The 17035-nt window shown below is 51.8% G+C and overlaps 1 protein-coding gene across 4 annotated transcripts in view; it reads right to left on the bottom strand.

Annotated features, from left to right (window-relative positions):
- Positions 1-9021: 9021 nt before the first annotated feature.
- HOMER3 (homer homolog 3 (Drosophila)) overlaps positions 9022-17035 on the bottom strand; it is a 23138-nt gene continuing 15124 nt past the window's right edge. For 2 of the 4 annotated variants that reach the window (XM_009887852.1, XM_009887851.1), the window contains exons 5-9: positions 15040-15161; positions 13956-14112; positions 11950-12060; positions 10947-11027; positions 9022-10085 (exon numbers count right to left, since the gene is read on the bottom strand). In XM_009887852.1, the coding sequence (XP_009886154.1) occupies positions 9897-10085; positions 10947-11027; positions 11950-12060; positions 13956-14112; positions 15040-15161 (660 nt within the window). In that variant the 3' untranslated portion in view covers positions 9022-9896. The remainder of the gene's footprint in view (positions 10086-10946; positions 11028-11949; positions 12061-13955; positions 14113-15039; positions 15162-17035) is intronic. The other 2 variants (XM_009887853.1, XM_009887854.1) reach the window with 2 other exon arrangements.

Raw genomic sequence — 17035 nt, 5'->3', positions numbered from 1 at the left:
TTCCCTTTCAAGGGGTGGTGCTTGCCACTCACACTTTTTTATATCAACAGATTCTCCCCTGAGCTAAAAATACTGTGACAAAATGAGCTCAGCCCTTATCTGTGCCATAGCCCAGAGTTCTCTGAGAGGAAAATTCCTGGAACACGCGGGGAGGTTGTATTGTGTGGCTGGTCCTGGGGTCTTCTCGGGATAGTTCTGCTTTATACATTTAAGCGATACTCCTGCCTGCGATTGTCTGCCTCAGCTCAGACCCCAGCCCTGGGCTGCTGTCCCTAGGGATAGCAGAGTCATGGTTTGGAGACCGGGGCTGCTGGGGACTGTTTTTCAGGATGATCAGTCAGTTCAAGGACCATTCCTGGCACAGAAAGAACCCTAGGAGCAGGATTGCCTTGTTTCTCGTACCATCCAAGAGTAACCAGAGCGGTTTATATTTGGGTCTGCTCTGTAGATTGCTGGGCCTCCCTGTGTAGATTTGCACCGTGTATGTTTGGAACGGGAGGTTGGTTAGGCTGGAGGGGGCTGAGCTCTTCTAAGAAACAGTTGTGTTTCCCTATGGAGACAGAACTTAAAATCCCAGAGGAGCTCAGGCCAGAGTTTGGCCAGCTCCATTCTGCTGTCAGGTTCAATCCTCAGTGCCTTCTCTAATGGTCAGAGCTTCCTATGACTCGACACTGAAGATCTGTTATTTCTGTCCTCTGACTAACAAAAATAGTTTCTATTGTCAGTGCCCAAATAAATATTTATTGCAACAAGTGACTGGATTTTTGACCTTCTCCAACACTTGGGGGAGTTGTGGGATCTCGGGGGCGGGGAAGAGTACTTGTGTGGGCAAACAGCTTGGAGATAAAATCGGTTTTATTTCAAGAGATGAGTTGGGTAAGGATTGAGCTTCGTGTAGGTGTTACGTCTCTCAGTCCCAGCTCCATTCCTGGGAGCACGCAGTCCCTGTGGTGCCTGTGCCTGACTCGAGCGCGGTCTGTGCGTGGTAAGGTCCTGCGGAGGACAGCTGGTGTTGCCACCCACAGCAGGGCCTCCTGCTGCCTTCGGACCACGCAGGGCAGCGCTGACATGGGCTTGGGAGGTGCGGGTCCATCTGCTGCCTGGTGGCAGGCGAGATGGGTGTGGTACTGTCTGAGGTCTCGGAGATGCCTGGATGTGTTCCTCCTGGCTTTGTCCTCTTGGGTGCCCTCCAGGAAGGAAGCAGCACTCGCCAGCCTGCCTCGTAGCACAGCTCGCTGTCACCGGTGGCACCTGCTGCAGCAGCAGCAGCAAATAGGTTTGTATCAGACCAGATGCTTTCTGAATATTAAACGCTTCTACAGCCTTGTGCATGCTAATTTGTGGAGCAAGCCTGTTAGCTGTAGATTAAAAAGACATCCTCTCTGGGACAGGCTTCTCCTGCCTTCCCGGGGAGGGTGATGATACCGCCTTTGAGTGTCAGTTGTTCCCCTCCCTCTCGCAGACACGTCTTAACCTGCTGTATGAAGTGTCTTTGCTTCAGCCTGGTGGGGGTTTCTCTGTTTGTCTCCTTCCACATGTGACATGTGGGGATTGATCAAGGCTCCTGTCTTGAAGCTTTATTCAAAATTCCTTTTAATACATCCCTCGTCTGTCTTGAGCAGCCTTCTCTGCGAGGGTAGGACACGTGCTGGAAATGAGAGCTCTCTGTAGCGCTGACTAGATGTTCTTGCTCCAGATAATCAGTTTTGGGAGTGGTCGAGGAGAAAAAGAGGTTGCTATGCTAGCTGTGATGCAGAAAGATGCCTTAAATTCCCAGATTAGGAATTTAGATCTTCCCCAGGGCGAAAGGACATTGGGTGACATTTCTGTACATGCTGCCAGTGCTGCCCATCCCCCAAGTAGGATATTCCATTGTGGGGTTTCTAAGCATTGTCATAAACCTTTGGGATCCCCTAGGGATATAAGGACTTCCTCCTCATCACAGCCTAGATCGCATCTTGGTTGTAAAACCATGCTCTGCCTGCCGGTCCCCCAAGCAGGCGCTCGCTCACATCCCTGTCTGTGCTGTATGAGATCTGGCCTGAGCACGGCTGCCTTTTTAGGTCCCCGCTGTGCCCGAGCACACCATCGCCTCTCGCCGGGTGCCTTCCACTCGCTCTGCTCTCTCCCCTCCATCGGCCCAAGCTCCCCGGCTCCGGGGGGTTCCCCTGGCTGGGTTGCCATGGAAACTCTTCTCAATTCAGCATCTCTGATTGCTGCCTCTTCTCTCACCCGGACCCTGCGCGGCTACTGAACTCCACGCTGGTGTGGGGGGCTGTGTGCGAGGGGACGGTCCTGCCCCCGTGCCAGCCCTCCTCATCCTCCTGTCTCTGCTGGGTGTGAAACCATCACCTGGCCCCGCTGCTCCGAGGAGATCGGCAAAGCACACACTCCTCCGCCTCTCCCCTCACAGGGCAATTCTGGCTGCCCTTTATGCCGATGGGTCTGTAGGCACGTGCCAAAACTGGCTGCTTTGTGTGCATTTAAGGAAATATTTGTTCCTGGAGCATTTTCCCTCATTTCTGCCCCTCACAGGGAGGAACGGACATCTGAGGAGTGCCTCCCTGAAGTTTTGCAGGGAGAAGGGAGAGGCCGGGATCCTTCCAGGTGAGATATACGGTATTTGATAAATCGGCCCCACTGGCAGTGCTGAGCACAGAGTTGTGGAAGTGGGGACAGGTTTGGTAACAGGGCAGTCACCTTCAGGAGCTGCCATCCCCTTCATCTGTGGATGCTGTATCAGGCAGGAAAGCTCTGGATCTCTACAGTGATGAAAAGGCAGCTGCAGTGAACTAGTCCGGGGTAATCTTTGGGCTGGGCATCTGATTTCTCTCTGCTGAGACAGCAGCGCCGCACTGGAGCTCGTGTTCCAGCTTTGCTGCGGCAGGTGCAGCCATTTTCAGCTCTCCCCTCACAGGGGCTGTGCTTGGTGCACACACACCACTTCCACACGTGTTTAACACAGCTGTACCTCCACATGGGCTCTTCTTGCTGTCCAAAATCTCCCTGGACCAGACTGCACTGTATCAGCTGCTGCTTTACCTTTGGATGTTCTTCGCAAATACAAACTCAGCTGTTCTGAAAACCTTAAAAAGCTGCTTAACGAGCTTTTCTACCAGGAACGGCCTTTCCCTTTCCAAACCCAGGTGTGCAGCCCTGGGGGGGGCCACCATCAGGTTACCCGGCAGATGGCCGTTGGCGTGCTCTGCTGGCTCTGGTCCTCGGTCAGAGGGAAATACAGCACAGGGCGTCTCGTTGGGCAGCTGGATGTTAAAGATTCAGCTTGAGAAAGCGTGGAGACAGTGGGGGGACAGGGCTGCCCGTCCCCAAGCATGGCCCAGGCAGCACTGGGCTCCCAGCTGGATGCTGCTGCTGGCGGGATCCTCCCGGGTCAGCATTTTGAGTCTCAGCACCTTCCCTTTACTTGCAGGGCAGGACTGATCCCGAGTCCCTCCGCTGTAGCTTTGCTGCCTTCTCTGTTCCAGGGCTCTCCTCCCCGCTCCTTGCAGTTTTTTCGTTGAACCTTCACCTTCCCCGCTGCACCTTAAAGCTCTTCCCTGCCAGTTTTTGCTGATTCAACTCCTCGTCCGTGGCACACCCTCATTCAGGGCTTGACTGCAGCTGCCCGGACATGTGTCCTCACTCTGGGTATGACACACTTGACACTCTTTAACTCCCCCAGTTCCTTCCTGCCAGCGTCATAACTCCAAAAATGGCACAGAGGAAAGGAATACCTGGATTATTTTTTTTTTCTTCTGTGCTAAGAAAACCTCCTTGCTGGCTTTGTTTGATTCATGCCCGTCTCTCACTCCCTGCAGCAGCTCCGTCTCCTAGGAACACATCCCTGCACAACTTGCTTTGTTAAGGGGCAGAAGACTCTGCTCCATCCTTGCGAAGAGAAGCTGTGAGCACAGCACTAGCCTGTTGCAGCGGCTCATCCCCATCCCTCCATCTCTGCTCAGTGCTTCCCAGTGTCATTCTTAAATTACCGAGCCCAAATATCACAAGCTGTGCTGCTCCCATGTTGAGACCACAGGAGAGGTGGCACTCCTGCCACCAGCCTCCAGGCTCAGATACTGTTTTCATCTACCCATAACAAGGTCTGGACATTAATACCTCCAGCCAGTAAGGCTAGAGTGAAATGTTTTCTGTCTGTCGCCTGCCGGGAGCTGAAACCCTGTTAGCCCAGCATCGGCGGAAACAGACGGCAGAGACTCTCTACAGCATCCTCTCTCGCTTGTTGTTCTACCAGCCCTTGGGAAAAACAAGTGAGCAACAGGGTGAGGAGTTAGTGCCGAGACAGAGAGGCTGCGCTGTTCTCTCCAGAGCACACAGTGTCACACGTGCGCAGACTGCAGGATGGGCTACGTGTCATGGGGTGACAACCCACATTTGCTCCAGCCTGCGTGAGTCCCAGTGACCTATAAAGTGACTTATAAAGCCCTTCCCTGCACACTGCAGGGACGGAGGTGATACCAGCCCCCTGCCCCTTTCCACCTGGCAACGTCCTACAGCTGCAGGTGACAGCGGCATCCGAGGAAACTGAATTTGGTACCTTTGATTCGCACTTCCCAGGCTTGCGCTCTGCGGAGCTCAGGGAGCCAAGTGGCTGCAAATGATGCTTCAACTGTGGGCTGACTGCAACACGCGAGTGTTGCTCCTTCGGATTACCTGTTGCTGGAGCTGCCGTGTCTCCTGTGTCTGAGGTGTTGCTTGCTCTTACCACAAGTGTCTCATTTCCAGCATTATTCCAGCTACTGGTTTTTTGGTCAGGTGGAGGGAAGGTGATGGAGGAGGCAGGACCTTGTGCAGAGATGATTAGTGCCGTAGCTCATGTTCTTTTTCCCTTGGAGCAGAAACTGCCTTTACACACCACAATCTAATAACGATAATAATTATAAATTACTCTGGGAAAGGGGACTGTGAACGTCACTGGATTTGGGGGCTTTATTATGTGTTTGTAGATATTTTGCAAAACACACATTTCATCGCCTTCTCTGGTGCACACGGAAATTGTCTTCCAGCATGTGCATGTGTGGGGGGCGTTACACTCTCAGAGTACGCTTTGCCTGTGCTGTCAACTGTAAACAGACCATTTCTGAACTAAAAATAACCTATCCTCTGAGTAACAGAGCAGCTGATCTCTGCAGCCCAGATGCAGCAGCTCAAAAGGGTTAGGTCACCTATTTTTCATTAATGGTGCCATTTAATTACAAATTGCCCAAAGTTCAATCCTTTGGAGATTTAAAACAAAGCACCTAGTTGCTTTCTTTCCACCAAGAACTTGCTTCAGCGTGTTCTCACAAAAATACAGATATCAACGACAATCTGGTAAGTAACTTTGATGCAAGGCTGCCTAACACCACAACATGCATTACCGGGGGGCCCAACAGTGGCTTTTTGGGAAGAGAAAGAGTTTTATCTCTCATTTAAAATCACTCAGCCGACCTAAGGTATTAACCAGTCCAGCCTGTGCTAACCTTTCCTTCTCCTGGCTCTCCAGGCACCTTGTAGACGCTAGTAATTTAAGTCCAACAGTCCTTCAGGGAGGGTAATTATCTGCTCTGTGGAGGAGGAGGAGGAATCAAAGCCCGGAGCGGTGAGGGAGTTTGCAGGGTGAGGCAGTGGCAGAGCTGCTGGTGGTCTGCCACTCTGCCAGGCCAGCTCTCTACGTCTGGACCACATTTGCATTCCTCTTCAGCCCGGAAGGCCCCTATTGGCATCTGTCAGATGGAGTTTGCATTAGACACATCCTTTTTCTGAGGCTCTGTTACTGGCACATCCTGTAATAGCAAAGCTTTGTTTCCTCTTGCTGAGCTGGTCAGAAGGACCTTGTCTGGGGTGTGGATCCAGAACACAGCATCGCACCTTGCTGCTGTTCATCACAACATTGTGCAAAGAGATTTCTTTATTTGTTCACCCTGATCTCACATGTGAGCCATTTTGCCCGTTCCCTTTATTAATGTTCTGTCTAGGTTTTCTATGAATAATTAAGATCCTAATTTGCCAAAAGAATTAGGTCTCTCAAGGTACTCGCAATCAGTAGCACTTCTCCTCCAGCAAGGAAGCCGCTGTTATTTAGTTGCTGGCAATAATTGTTACCGTGAGACAGAAGCAAACGTCAAACTGCAGCCTTGCCATTCAGCGCTGGCTTTTGTAACACAAGATTTTCTCCTTTTGAAGCAAGAGAAGCATAAACGGGGAAGAGGTGAGGGTCGGAAAGTGCATGGTGGGGATGTGTTAGAGTGCTGTTCTTTGGAAACACAATTGAAAGTCCTTTTTAAATGCTCACTAGAGTGGGACAGACGGAATTAGTGCTTTGCTGCTATGCCATCTACGGCAGGGTTGTCTTATTGCTAACCACAGATTTAGGGCATTTGTGGAAATAGCTGGTGATGAATGGGTTTTCATTAGTTTAGAAGAAGGGAAGACTGCAACGGAAAGTGCCTCCCAGAACCATCCATCACACTGCCCTGCAATGCCTCAATAAAAGACTTCTAACAAATGCTGAGCAGAGGACAGATCTCATAAAAAAGCCACTATTCAGATTATTCTGGCAAGAAAAAGAATTGCAACTAGCACCCGTGGAGAAAAGTGCAAAGGAAAACGGCCTCTGTTCCCGGTCCCTGACAATGCAAGAGCAAAGCAGCACAGCCAGGACTGTAACTAGCTGACAGAACAACGCACAGCAAACGCATGCAAAGTACCGCCGGCCTCAAGGTACACCGTGTGCAGGGAAACAGCACCCAGCACCCTGCCAGGGGAGGGCAGCTCCAACGGCAAAGCTCCCAGAGGCTGACAGCACCGTTTGTTCACAGTGAACACGCTGCTCAGAAAGCATAGCGAGTGGACTATCTTTGTTCCTACTGCAGAAGTGTCGATTTCACAAGAGGAATTTGCACTTAACAATATGCCCGGGTGTAATGCTTCCCCCACTAGACAGACTCATGACTTCCAGGGGGTTACATCCCCTCAGGATATCATATCTTGGGCTGCTGAGTCTCAACAGGAGGCATTAGTTCAGGATTGCTGCTTGACCAGCGCACAGCACCCCCGTCTCAGTGGTACCCAGATACCTCATCCACAGTTTGAGCTTAGCAGTGCCCAATGCTCATTTTACACACCATAACAACATGGGGCATCATACTATTGTGGATTTTTTTTTTTCCCCCCATGGCATTTTTTTTAAACAGAGTCTGGCCCAGCTGACTCTCGGCCTGACACAAAGAGGTTGAACACTGTGTGAAACATGGAGAGCTTCCTGCAGGATGACAGTGGAAGATTAGCTGCAGATTCCTCACATTTGTGACTTGTTGCACTACTTGTAGACCTTCTTGCTCTCAACTTAGACTGTCAATGGGTCAGCCGTCTTTGCTGTAGGTCTAGGTGGAGTTCTCCAGTGATGCTAGGTTGTGCTTTGAGGATATAAAATGCATAAGGGACAAGAAGAGGCTTAAATAGCATAAGAGATGGGTGTCACACTATACTGCTGCCTGACCCAGGCCAGAGCAGGTCCTGGGGAGAGTGGCAGGCAGTCCGGCGCTCCAAGAAGCTCTCCGAGCTGCTGTCTCAGCCGAGCACCACACTGCAGCTTGCATTATGCCTCTCCCTGACTCGGAGGGAGTCCTGCTGGGATGTGCAGCAGCTCGACTCGGGTCCTCCCTCTCAATTCTTGGGAACAGTCCGAGCGTGGCCTCCCTCAGGAGAGATGACTCACCCAGGCGTGGCACACACGGGTCTGGTCAGCCCCCATCAATGAGAATACAACATCGACACTGGGCTATGACATGGTCACTGCCAGAACCCAGCTCCACCTTGTGGGTCGCAGCCACAGAATAGAAGTGTGAGAGGGTACTAGTAGACAACATAAGAAACTTCTGCTCAACTTTTTCTCCCACGCTCCCAAATCCCACCCTCCTCCCTCCATACTGCAGGGACGGAGATGCAAACCAAACACACCTTTCTTGGAGCTGATCTCTATTTCAAAAGAAGGCTGCTCCTGTGGGAATAAAATATGAACACTGGCATGGGGTGGTAAACAAGTCCCTAGAAATTTTTGCCACCCAGTTACTTCCTTCCCTTCTTAAATACCCTGTAACAAATATTACAACAGTAGCTCCAGCCCCATACAGTTGTAAGAACACTTCATGCAAAAAAAAAAAAAAAAAGGAAAAAAATAAGAACCCCCCACCCTCAAAACAGAAAAGCCCTTCCCTCGCTACGCAGGTCTGGAAATCCCGATGTTTCCTCATCACCCCTGGGAGAGGGAAGGGCTTTGCCTAGACACAATCCAGCACAGAGTCACCAGCAGTTCTCCACTCCAGCAGATTCCCAAGGTGCCAGACCTAATCCTGCCCTGACTTGCAGTGCAGTGCGTGGAAGCTGTGGGTTCCTCTTGTGATCACCAGGCAAGTGAAAGGAGAGGCAGACCCCGAGGAGCTGCACTGCCTTTACGCAGGTCTGCCAAGGTTCGGCTGGGTGCGGAAAGGGCAGTACTTGGCACCCAGCGCTTGCTAAGTACCGGGGCTTCTGCAGACCTGTGAAACACACTCAGGATTCCTACTGTCTTTGCCTAACTTATAGCGGCAAAGAGGGCAAAAAACCAACAACAAGATCCAAATCCATCAACACTCCTGTAAGGTTACTAACTACTTCTACACAGACACTGCTTCGTCATTCAGCACAAGGCTAAGCATGCTCCTAGGTAACTACGGGGGCACAGCAGGCGCCGTGGGGGGGGGACACAACTTTCCAGGTTTCTGTGGTGCCTCCCTCAGGCCTTGCTAAATTCCTATTACTAGACAACATCTACAATAACTCACAAACTTCCCACAGGCCCCACAGGGCACCGGTCCCAGCATGCTCCAAAACGCCTCCTGTTCTCATTTAATCTGGCCAAGCATGGCAAGCTGGGACCCGTACCCTTCACAAGGAATACTGCTCGGCTGACGCGGAGCAGGACATCTCTGTGGACTGTTTCCCAATCAAAAAGAAAAAAAAGAAACCAAGAGCAACTGCTACTTGCTCCATTTAATTTCAATTAGCTGCAGCCCTTAGAGGCTGGGAGAGATGCCAATCTAGCAGTTTGTTGGTCACCCCCTTGGGGATGTCCCATTTCTCAAATGCCCCTTTCCCAACCGAGCCTCTACTCTTCTCAGCTTAAAGTTTTAACAAGTCATTAAATCCCACTGTGTTAAACTAATAAGAGCTTTAAAACCTGAAGTTCTTTTTCCTTTGGAGGATGTGACTGAACAGTGGAAAGGACACACGGACAGGCAGTCCCCTTCTCTGCAGTGGGGACTCTGCTACCTCTGGAAGCTCCTGACAGTGACCAGTGTTACTGGATCCTGTTAGAAAGACACGATTTAGTTAGGGCTGGGGAAGAGGAAAGGGAACAACTGCTGTCCTCGGTGTGCTAGAACTTCTCCTCCCTCTCTAGGTGGGTAAACAGGCAGCTTGTTTGGAAAAGGCAAGTGGTTTCCTAAAAAACTACTGAAAAAAAACACGAAGGCTGCTCAGCCCCTTCCCCTAGAAAACTGTAAAAACGTTGGGAGACACAGTGTGGCAGCAGGGAGGCTGGGAAGGCAGCACGGGGACAGCTGCTGTCTCTGGACCGTGCCACAGCCACGGCAGGGTCCAGAGAGGTCTGGCTGTGACTTGTAGATGCTCCGTGAAGAGGATTCAGGAGCTGAGGTGCTCTCTGCCCTCTGTCTGGGTGTTCAGTGGGCAGTAAGTGGCTGCGGCTGGTCTCCACGCTGTCCAGGCAGCTGCTGGTATGTTGGCATATCCTGCCCAAACAGACATCGAGGCTGTTCTGTGACTGTAATTGCTGTCAGTGACCAGTCCCAGCTCGGGCTCCCCTCCTCCAGAGGCGTCTCCTCTGAGCGTGCTGCTGCTCAGTTGCTCTCTACCAGCTTTGCTAGTCCCTGCCGGATCTCACTGAGCTCAAATATCTTCACATCCATTATCTCTGCCACCTTGGTGACCTCATTCTGGATCTTCTCCCTCTCAGCCAGGGTCTCCGCCAGCGTCTGCTCGGCCAGGTGAAGGCGCCTCTCCAGCTCTGCATTGCGTGCCTCCAGCTCCTGCCAAAGGACACAAGTGCAGTGAGGTGGCTGCCCCAGCACTGATACACGCTGCTTACAGACCCACCACCCTTATCTCCACAGAACAGCCCTACTAGCACCGCAGTGCCAGGCTCCCCACACCCTGCCAGCCCTGGTCTCCATCAGTTCTTTCACCGAGGGACCTCCCTGTATCTTGAGCCACAACACCCAGCATGCACACGCGTGTGAGCACATGTTCCCCAAACTCAGGCATCTGCCCACAATTTGCAAAGGTGCTATAAATGCAGATCTCCTCACATGCCTATAGTCTCCAGATCTGACGGCATTTGATGTTTGGAGATATTATTCTGCCATGGAAGCCAGTGCCTGCGTACAGGGGCAAGCCCCGCAGCAGATCCCCTCGTTCAGTAGCTCAGAGGTAAACACAGGCAGGCAGTGCCCCCAGAGACTGCACGACAGATCGTGCTTCCATCTGTGTCCCTGCCCTGAGGTGCAGAGCAGCTTGCATCCCTCCTGCCAGCCAGACTGAGTCAGAGCTCTGCTCCCAAACCACCCAGCAAGCTAAGCAGGACCTCCGAGAAACCGAGGGGCACAGGACATCACGGGTCCTGCTTCAGTCCCGTGTCAGGGGCTACTGAGAGCGCTAGAGGAGAGTACGTGAAGGCTAGGTTTGCTATTGCCTGTTGATTGTGTTCCGTGTCACATCTCAGAGATACAGGGAGGGTAGAAGAAGGCAGAGACATAGACAAGGACCTGTTCCCATCATCCAGAGGCAGACAGAGGCATGGCAGCTCTGCGGCATTCACTCTTTGGGTCAGAGAAATGGGGACGGATCCCTCTTCTCTGAGTGCAGAGGTGTCCCAGATCTGCCATCCTTACCTGCAGCTTCTGCAGTGTCTCCTCACGCTCGCTCTCTGTTTCCCATCGACTACATTTCTGGCTCTTTAACATCTGAATCTCCTAAAATGCAAGGAGGAAGGGCATTATTTTGGATCCACCCCTGTCCCAGTGGGGCCAGCTCCCACCACATACCCCAACCAAGGCTCCTTCCCTCACCGCAAGGATAACATAACCGCACTCAGCTCCAAATACCTCCCTTTCTAACCTTCTACTTCTGCTGTACCTGATGCCTCCCTCTAAGCCGTTAGTCCCTAACCACGATCACCAGCTGAGTGCCAGCAAGGTTCACTGGTCTCTGCACTCTGCTGCGTCCTTGCTCAAGATCAGATCCCGGGCTCTTGGGGCCAGGGTCTCCACTCAGCTGTTTGGTGAAACTCTCTGCACACCTTTGCTCCAGCGTGTTCCCTCTAGCCTGAGTAGACCTTGGGAGGGGGGAAGAAATCTCTTCTCATGAAAGATCAGGAACGCCAAAACACCTCCCCTTCCCAATCCCTGCTTTGTGCCTCCCACCCCAAGGCTCTGTCCACCCACCCTGCTGAATCACGGCCACCAGACAGCCTGCAGATGTGCAAACTGGAGAGATTCTCTCCACATCTCCCCTCCTTCACAGCCTGTGTAATTAAAAAACTCTGCGTTAAATCATTCATTTAAATGCAGTGAAAGTGAGAAGCGAATCCTACACTAGAGGCTAACTGCAGCTGCAGATGGCTGAGAGGGGACAGGGTAAGACACAGCCCTGCCATTTGTGCAGTGCCTGAGATTCTCCACTCAAGGCTATTTGCAGAGGAAACTCCCAGTACTTTACTCTCACTCAGCTTTGCTTCTCTGGGGAGGGAAATCACGGAGGGGGCTGTGCTGGCTTACGGAGGCAGCACGTGCAACAGCAACAGTCTGATCTCATAGAAGCTATAACGACAGACAGGCTGTTGGCGATTGACAGCCCACCCAGCTTCAGGCTTTGCTCTGCTTTGTGGGTTATTACCTCGTCTTTAGCCTTGATCAGTAGTTCCAGCTCCTCCAGGGTTTGGCTCAGCTCTTCCTTGTTGTTCTCGCTGGAGGAATCGTGAGCCCCCTGTGACTCCAGTTCTGCTACCTACATGGAAGCAAGCGCAGGGAAGGTGCACTCAGGGATACAGAAAAGTCCTGACACCTTATCTCCTACAGTCATTCTTTATCATGTTTTGGCTTCCTTGCAAACCCAAGCAGGCTTACAACAGGATAGCAGCTCCCACCCTGGGGCTGTTAGGAAAAAATTATCTCCTTCTGCTCTGCCTAGATCATGCACAGAAACACACTGCGGTGAAACTCGGTCTGGAGACTCTGCCTCTGTTTGTCCTGAAGTTTTGCACTTCCAGCAAAGCTCAACTGGCTGACAACAAGCACAGCAGCCTACAACCCAGAGTGATGGCTAGATCCAGCTCCCTTCACACCCCTGGGCAGAGATTGCCGAGGGCAAAGGCGTTACTGCAGCTCAACCACAGCAGAGCTGGGAGGAAGGGTTTGCTCAAGTGTACTCCCTCTTCCTGAAAAATTCAGCCCAGCGGCTTACATTATTCATGAAGAAGATTCATTTTTAAAGGCTCATCAGAAGGCTTGCAGCAGCTATTGCTGGGGTCCGAGCTCTCACAGAGCCTGCACTGAGCTCCACGAGTGCCGCTCCAGCGATGAGTACCCTCTCACAGACAGGGCTCAGACCCTGGTGTGACACTGTCGCATGAGCAGGGGCAGCAGGGCAGCACGGGCTGGATTTGGCCTCTGCCAGGGTCCACATAAAGAGTGGCTGTGAGCTGTCAGGCTCATGGGGTCATGGCCAGAATCAACCAACTCTGGTCCTGAAACGCTCTGGTTTAGGGACAATAATCTGGGTGTTTCACTGAGTTACAGTTTCTTCTGCAATTCTGCAAGGTCCCCAGTGGTTGCCCTTCGCCCAAGGCTCACGAAATCCTCACTCCAAGCTCCTGGCTGTGAGAACAGCCACCAAACAGCCGAGAAGGCTCAGAGCAAATGGCAGGGAAACATCAGCCTGATCCAGCCAGCCCCGAAACCACACATACACACATGCACAACCAAGATCTCTGCTATACCAAGGGCAGGCTCCTCCTGCAGGGGAGAAAATTTGTTCCGTGCAGCTCTTTTACTGTCTGACTTCAGCACAGAGAATTAGCAATGGGCACAGTGAATCCTGGGGGATAGATGTTTTCTGCACAGACTGGCCACACAACAGCCATCAAGTGGAAACAGCTGTTAATTGCTATAAATCCCCGCTGTCTTTTGAATGAGCTATCTCAAAGCAAAATGGCTTTATGCCTTCTTCTCCAGGGCTCCAGAGTCCTTTCCCAGCCAAACCCCAACTGTCCTAAAACCCCTTCCCCAAGCACTCTGCGGTTCTTCCCTCCCAACAAACCCGGCCGTGTGACTGTCACTCCTCTGCCCAGATGCACACAGGCCTCCTCGGTTGATCTGTGACCTCTCTGACATTACGTAGGTCAAAAGATCCTATTATTCCAACCGAACAAGGGCTTGTTTGTACTGTGCCACCCGGGTTTCATGGTGTTGCAGCTTGGATTCGAGCTAATTATAGCAAATAGAGAAATCCTCATCCTTCCCGTCAGCAGCCAGATTGCCCTGATGCTCAGGGGGGGCACGGGCCTTATTCAGTATTGCTGGCAGCTGGGAACTACCCCCAGGAAACCTGAAGGGAAGCTGGTATTCTTTGACTTTGTGCTCTGGTTTCCTCCTTTTATCCACGGAGACTCAGCACACCCCCAACTCGCTCTGCGGAAAGTGGGAGCTCTTGTGAGCACTCCCTAGTTACATGGCCTTATTCCTTGACATGTTTTCCTTGCCAGGCTCATGCAGCATCCTGGATTTCCATCCCATCTCCTGCTGACACCCATGGAAACTGATGGGAGAATGGGGTCAAGGGCACCATCTGCTCTGGGACGGGGCTTCCTCTGACCTGTTCTGCAAGGGCCCTCCTGTGCTCACCCGCTGCCGCAGCGTTTCCGTCTCCTCCTGATAAGCAGCCAGCTGCTTCTTCCACTGGTCCACGTTGGCATTGGCTTCATGGAGAGCAGCCACGAGCTTGTTGTTGTTGTCCTGGAGGCTAAAGAATTCAGCCTCCCACTGGACCTCGCTCACCGAACTGTGTGAGAGAACAGGGGGAAGTGTTTGGCAGAGCATACAAGAGTGTCAGCATGAAGTTTTCTTCTCTGAGTGCTAACATGTACTGAAACAAGGCTCTTGGAAGTGCTGGGCAGCTCCCTGCTCCTCCACAGTTTTCTATTTAGCTTTCATATTGCTGCCCAAATTTAAATGTTTCTTCTAGCCCCGAATCTGCATCTCTTTCCTTTATCCCTGGGCAATATTTGACTTTGAGGCCATGTGTGCTTGCTTGAAACTGCAGAAACCACATTGTACAATTAGTGAGGGGTGTGTGTGCGTGTGTGTGAGGAGACACAGCTACTATAAAGGAGTTTTGCGATGTGGGACTGTGAGTCCATTTTTAAAATCATTGGTAGATCCAAGTTTGCTTTGAATAAAACCCTACCACCCCAGACCCAGGAGAAGGTAGCAAAGGACACACTTTTGATTTAAAAATACTCTAAGTGTTCAGCTGGGAGCTCAACGGGAGCCACAGGGCAGAATCCAGCCCAGAGTCTTTTGAACAGACAAAGCCCGGAAGCAGCAGGGACTTTGCCGGAATCATCAGGGGAATTAACACAAATGCAGCCCCAGGCCAGCTGGAAAAGTGTGAACATCTTCTGGTATCACAAACTACTGATCTGTAGATAACTGGCATCAACTCATCCTCGCTGCGGGCACAAAGCGTGCTCCTTCCCACGCCGCCTGAAGAGCAGATTTCACCTCTGAGACGGAATAACTTTCTATTGGGAAGAGGGCAAATTGGTACAGCGGAGGGTTTGAGCAGCAGCAGACATGGAGCATTAATTAGCTACCTAAAGAAGTAGCGTTGGGTCAACAGCATTTGGGATGACAGGGACATGCACCAAATTCTGTCAGAATAGAGAGTTTAGGAGTCAGGAGCAGAGAGCACTTGTGACAGCCTCACCCTTCTGAAAGCATCTTCTTCAGCCGCTCCTTCTCTGTTGTTATCTCAACATCGGCGCTTTGGCTCCGGAATAGTTTATCTTCTCCTGGCCCATTGGAGCTGATGATGGGGCTCGGGAGTACCTGGAGGATGAGGAAGAGGTGGTTATCACACAGCAGTAAAGACAGGCCATGTCGCCACACGGTCTCTGCAAACTCATTCACAGCCCGAGTTCACTGGAGCTCTCAGTCCCTGCATGGTGAGAAACGCTGGCTTTCAGTCCTAACTCTTAGGTAGTGCTGTGCTCGTCTACATGGCAAAGATCCTCATGTACGGATGGCTCAGCGGCACCAGTCATGGCACAGTGATGACTTCAGAAGCTATGTGGACACCCCTCTTGGATAGGTGAAGGAAGAAGGGCAGCTTTGCTCTGCCAGCAGCTGCCCTGCTGCCACGTCCTCCCTTTCCTTGTCTCCATGCCACACTGGGGCAGCAATCCCAGTGCACAGACATCCTGAGCAGGTGGGCTCACAGCTTGCATACGCCAGCTATTCCTCCCTCCCAACTTGAGGTACCGAATTCTCTGGCCCTCAGCTTCCCTTCGACAAATGCCAGCGACGTTACAGCCCGTAACCCGAGTCCCGCAGCTGTGCGCAACACTCGAGCTGCTCAAGCTGGCTGGTTCAGGGTTTTGCTGAATTCTTAATAGGATTTTCTTGCCGGTTCTCAGAGCAGCAGAGAGACTTAAACTCTGAACACAGACCTCCCAGGCCACCTGGGTTCACTCACAAGTCCAGCTTCCGTACCTTGAATTAAGACACCAGGTGCCATTGGGATAGTGCTTCTCAGGCTCAAGGGACAGAACCTCTGTTATTGCTCAGGTGACTGTGGCACCCACTTTCCAAAGGTGTGGGAGAAGATACTCACAGCCCCTGCACCAAAGTATACACTCCTTTATGATTCCACATCTCTGCGTACATCAGAGCTAGCAGAGGAACAATTCATCCTCCCAGGCTGAGGGAACTGACAGTGGAGCAGAGATGAATATGCAGAAGCCAAAGCAGAGTTTCCACCCTCCAGCCCCTCCAGAAGACCCTGCCTGCACGGTCTCCTCTCACAGCAGGGAAGAAGCTTGGCACTGACAGGACAAACTGAGCTATAAAAAGACTCTCTGAGCAACGAGTCTCTGGGATCCTAAGCTGGGGGCTGCGAGACCAGGTGGCTGGTGAGCCGGCTGGAGTTCATAGGTAGCCCTCACATGCCTGTGGCAAGGACAGCCACCTGCTTTCGGAGTCGGCTGACAGCTATAAATAGAGCCAGACAGGGCCATGAGATGTATTGAACACCAGCTTCATGAAGCCTTCCAGAGAGCGACTGAGAAGCAAAACCCACGAAACACAACCCTACCTCACCTTTATCACAAAGCGGGGAAACTGAGGCAGGGAAGGGGCAGAAGTTTCCTGTTCTGGTGTGTTGAGCCCCTGAGAGTCTAACTGATACTGATAACAGCTGAAGATGCTCCGCACTGTTTTGTTGCTTACATTATCCACAGTGACATACTCCATGATGGGGATGCTAAATGGGATGGGGATCGGCCTAAAAGATACTTGAGGACAGAAGAGAGCTGCTATTCTGGGATTTCCCCAGCTCTGAAAATCTGAAGCCTGAGTAAACTAGTGCGGATGCAGAAAATGAGGGATCCCTGATTTAATTTCAGGAGACAGATCTGCTCTCTGCTCACTTGCAAACAGAAACACAATCAATTATTCAAGGATAAAACTCATGTTTGAAGCTCTACTAATGTAGAGACTGCGAATCAGCAGTGGGACGGTGGAAGAAGGGATGATGGGCTGACGTACGCACAGGCTGGGGAAGGCAGGACAAGATCTGAATGCCCACATGGCAGAGGACACCATGTGCGTCACTATGTCACCACACTGGCTGCCATGGCTGCAGGCAGGGGCCGTGCATACTTGTGCCTGAGCTCTCCCACCAAGAGCTGAGGCAGGCTGAATGG

This window comes from Charadrius vociferus, unplaced genomic scaffold (assembly GCF_000708025.1).
Source record: "Charadrius vociferus isolate BGI_N301 unplaced genomic scaffold, ASM70802v2 scaffold1506, whole genome shotgun sequence".
Taxonomy (NCBI): Eukaryota; Metazoa; Chordata; class Aves; order Charadriiformes; family Charadriidae; genus Charadrius; species Charadrius vociferus.
This window is presented reverse-complemented; position numbering and strand designations above follow the sequence as displayed.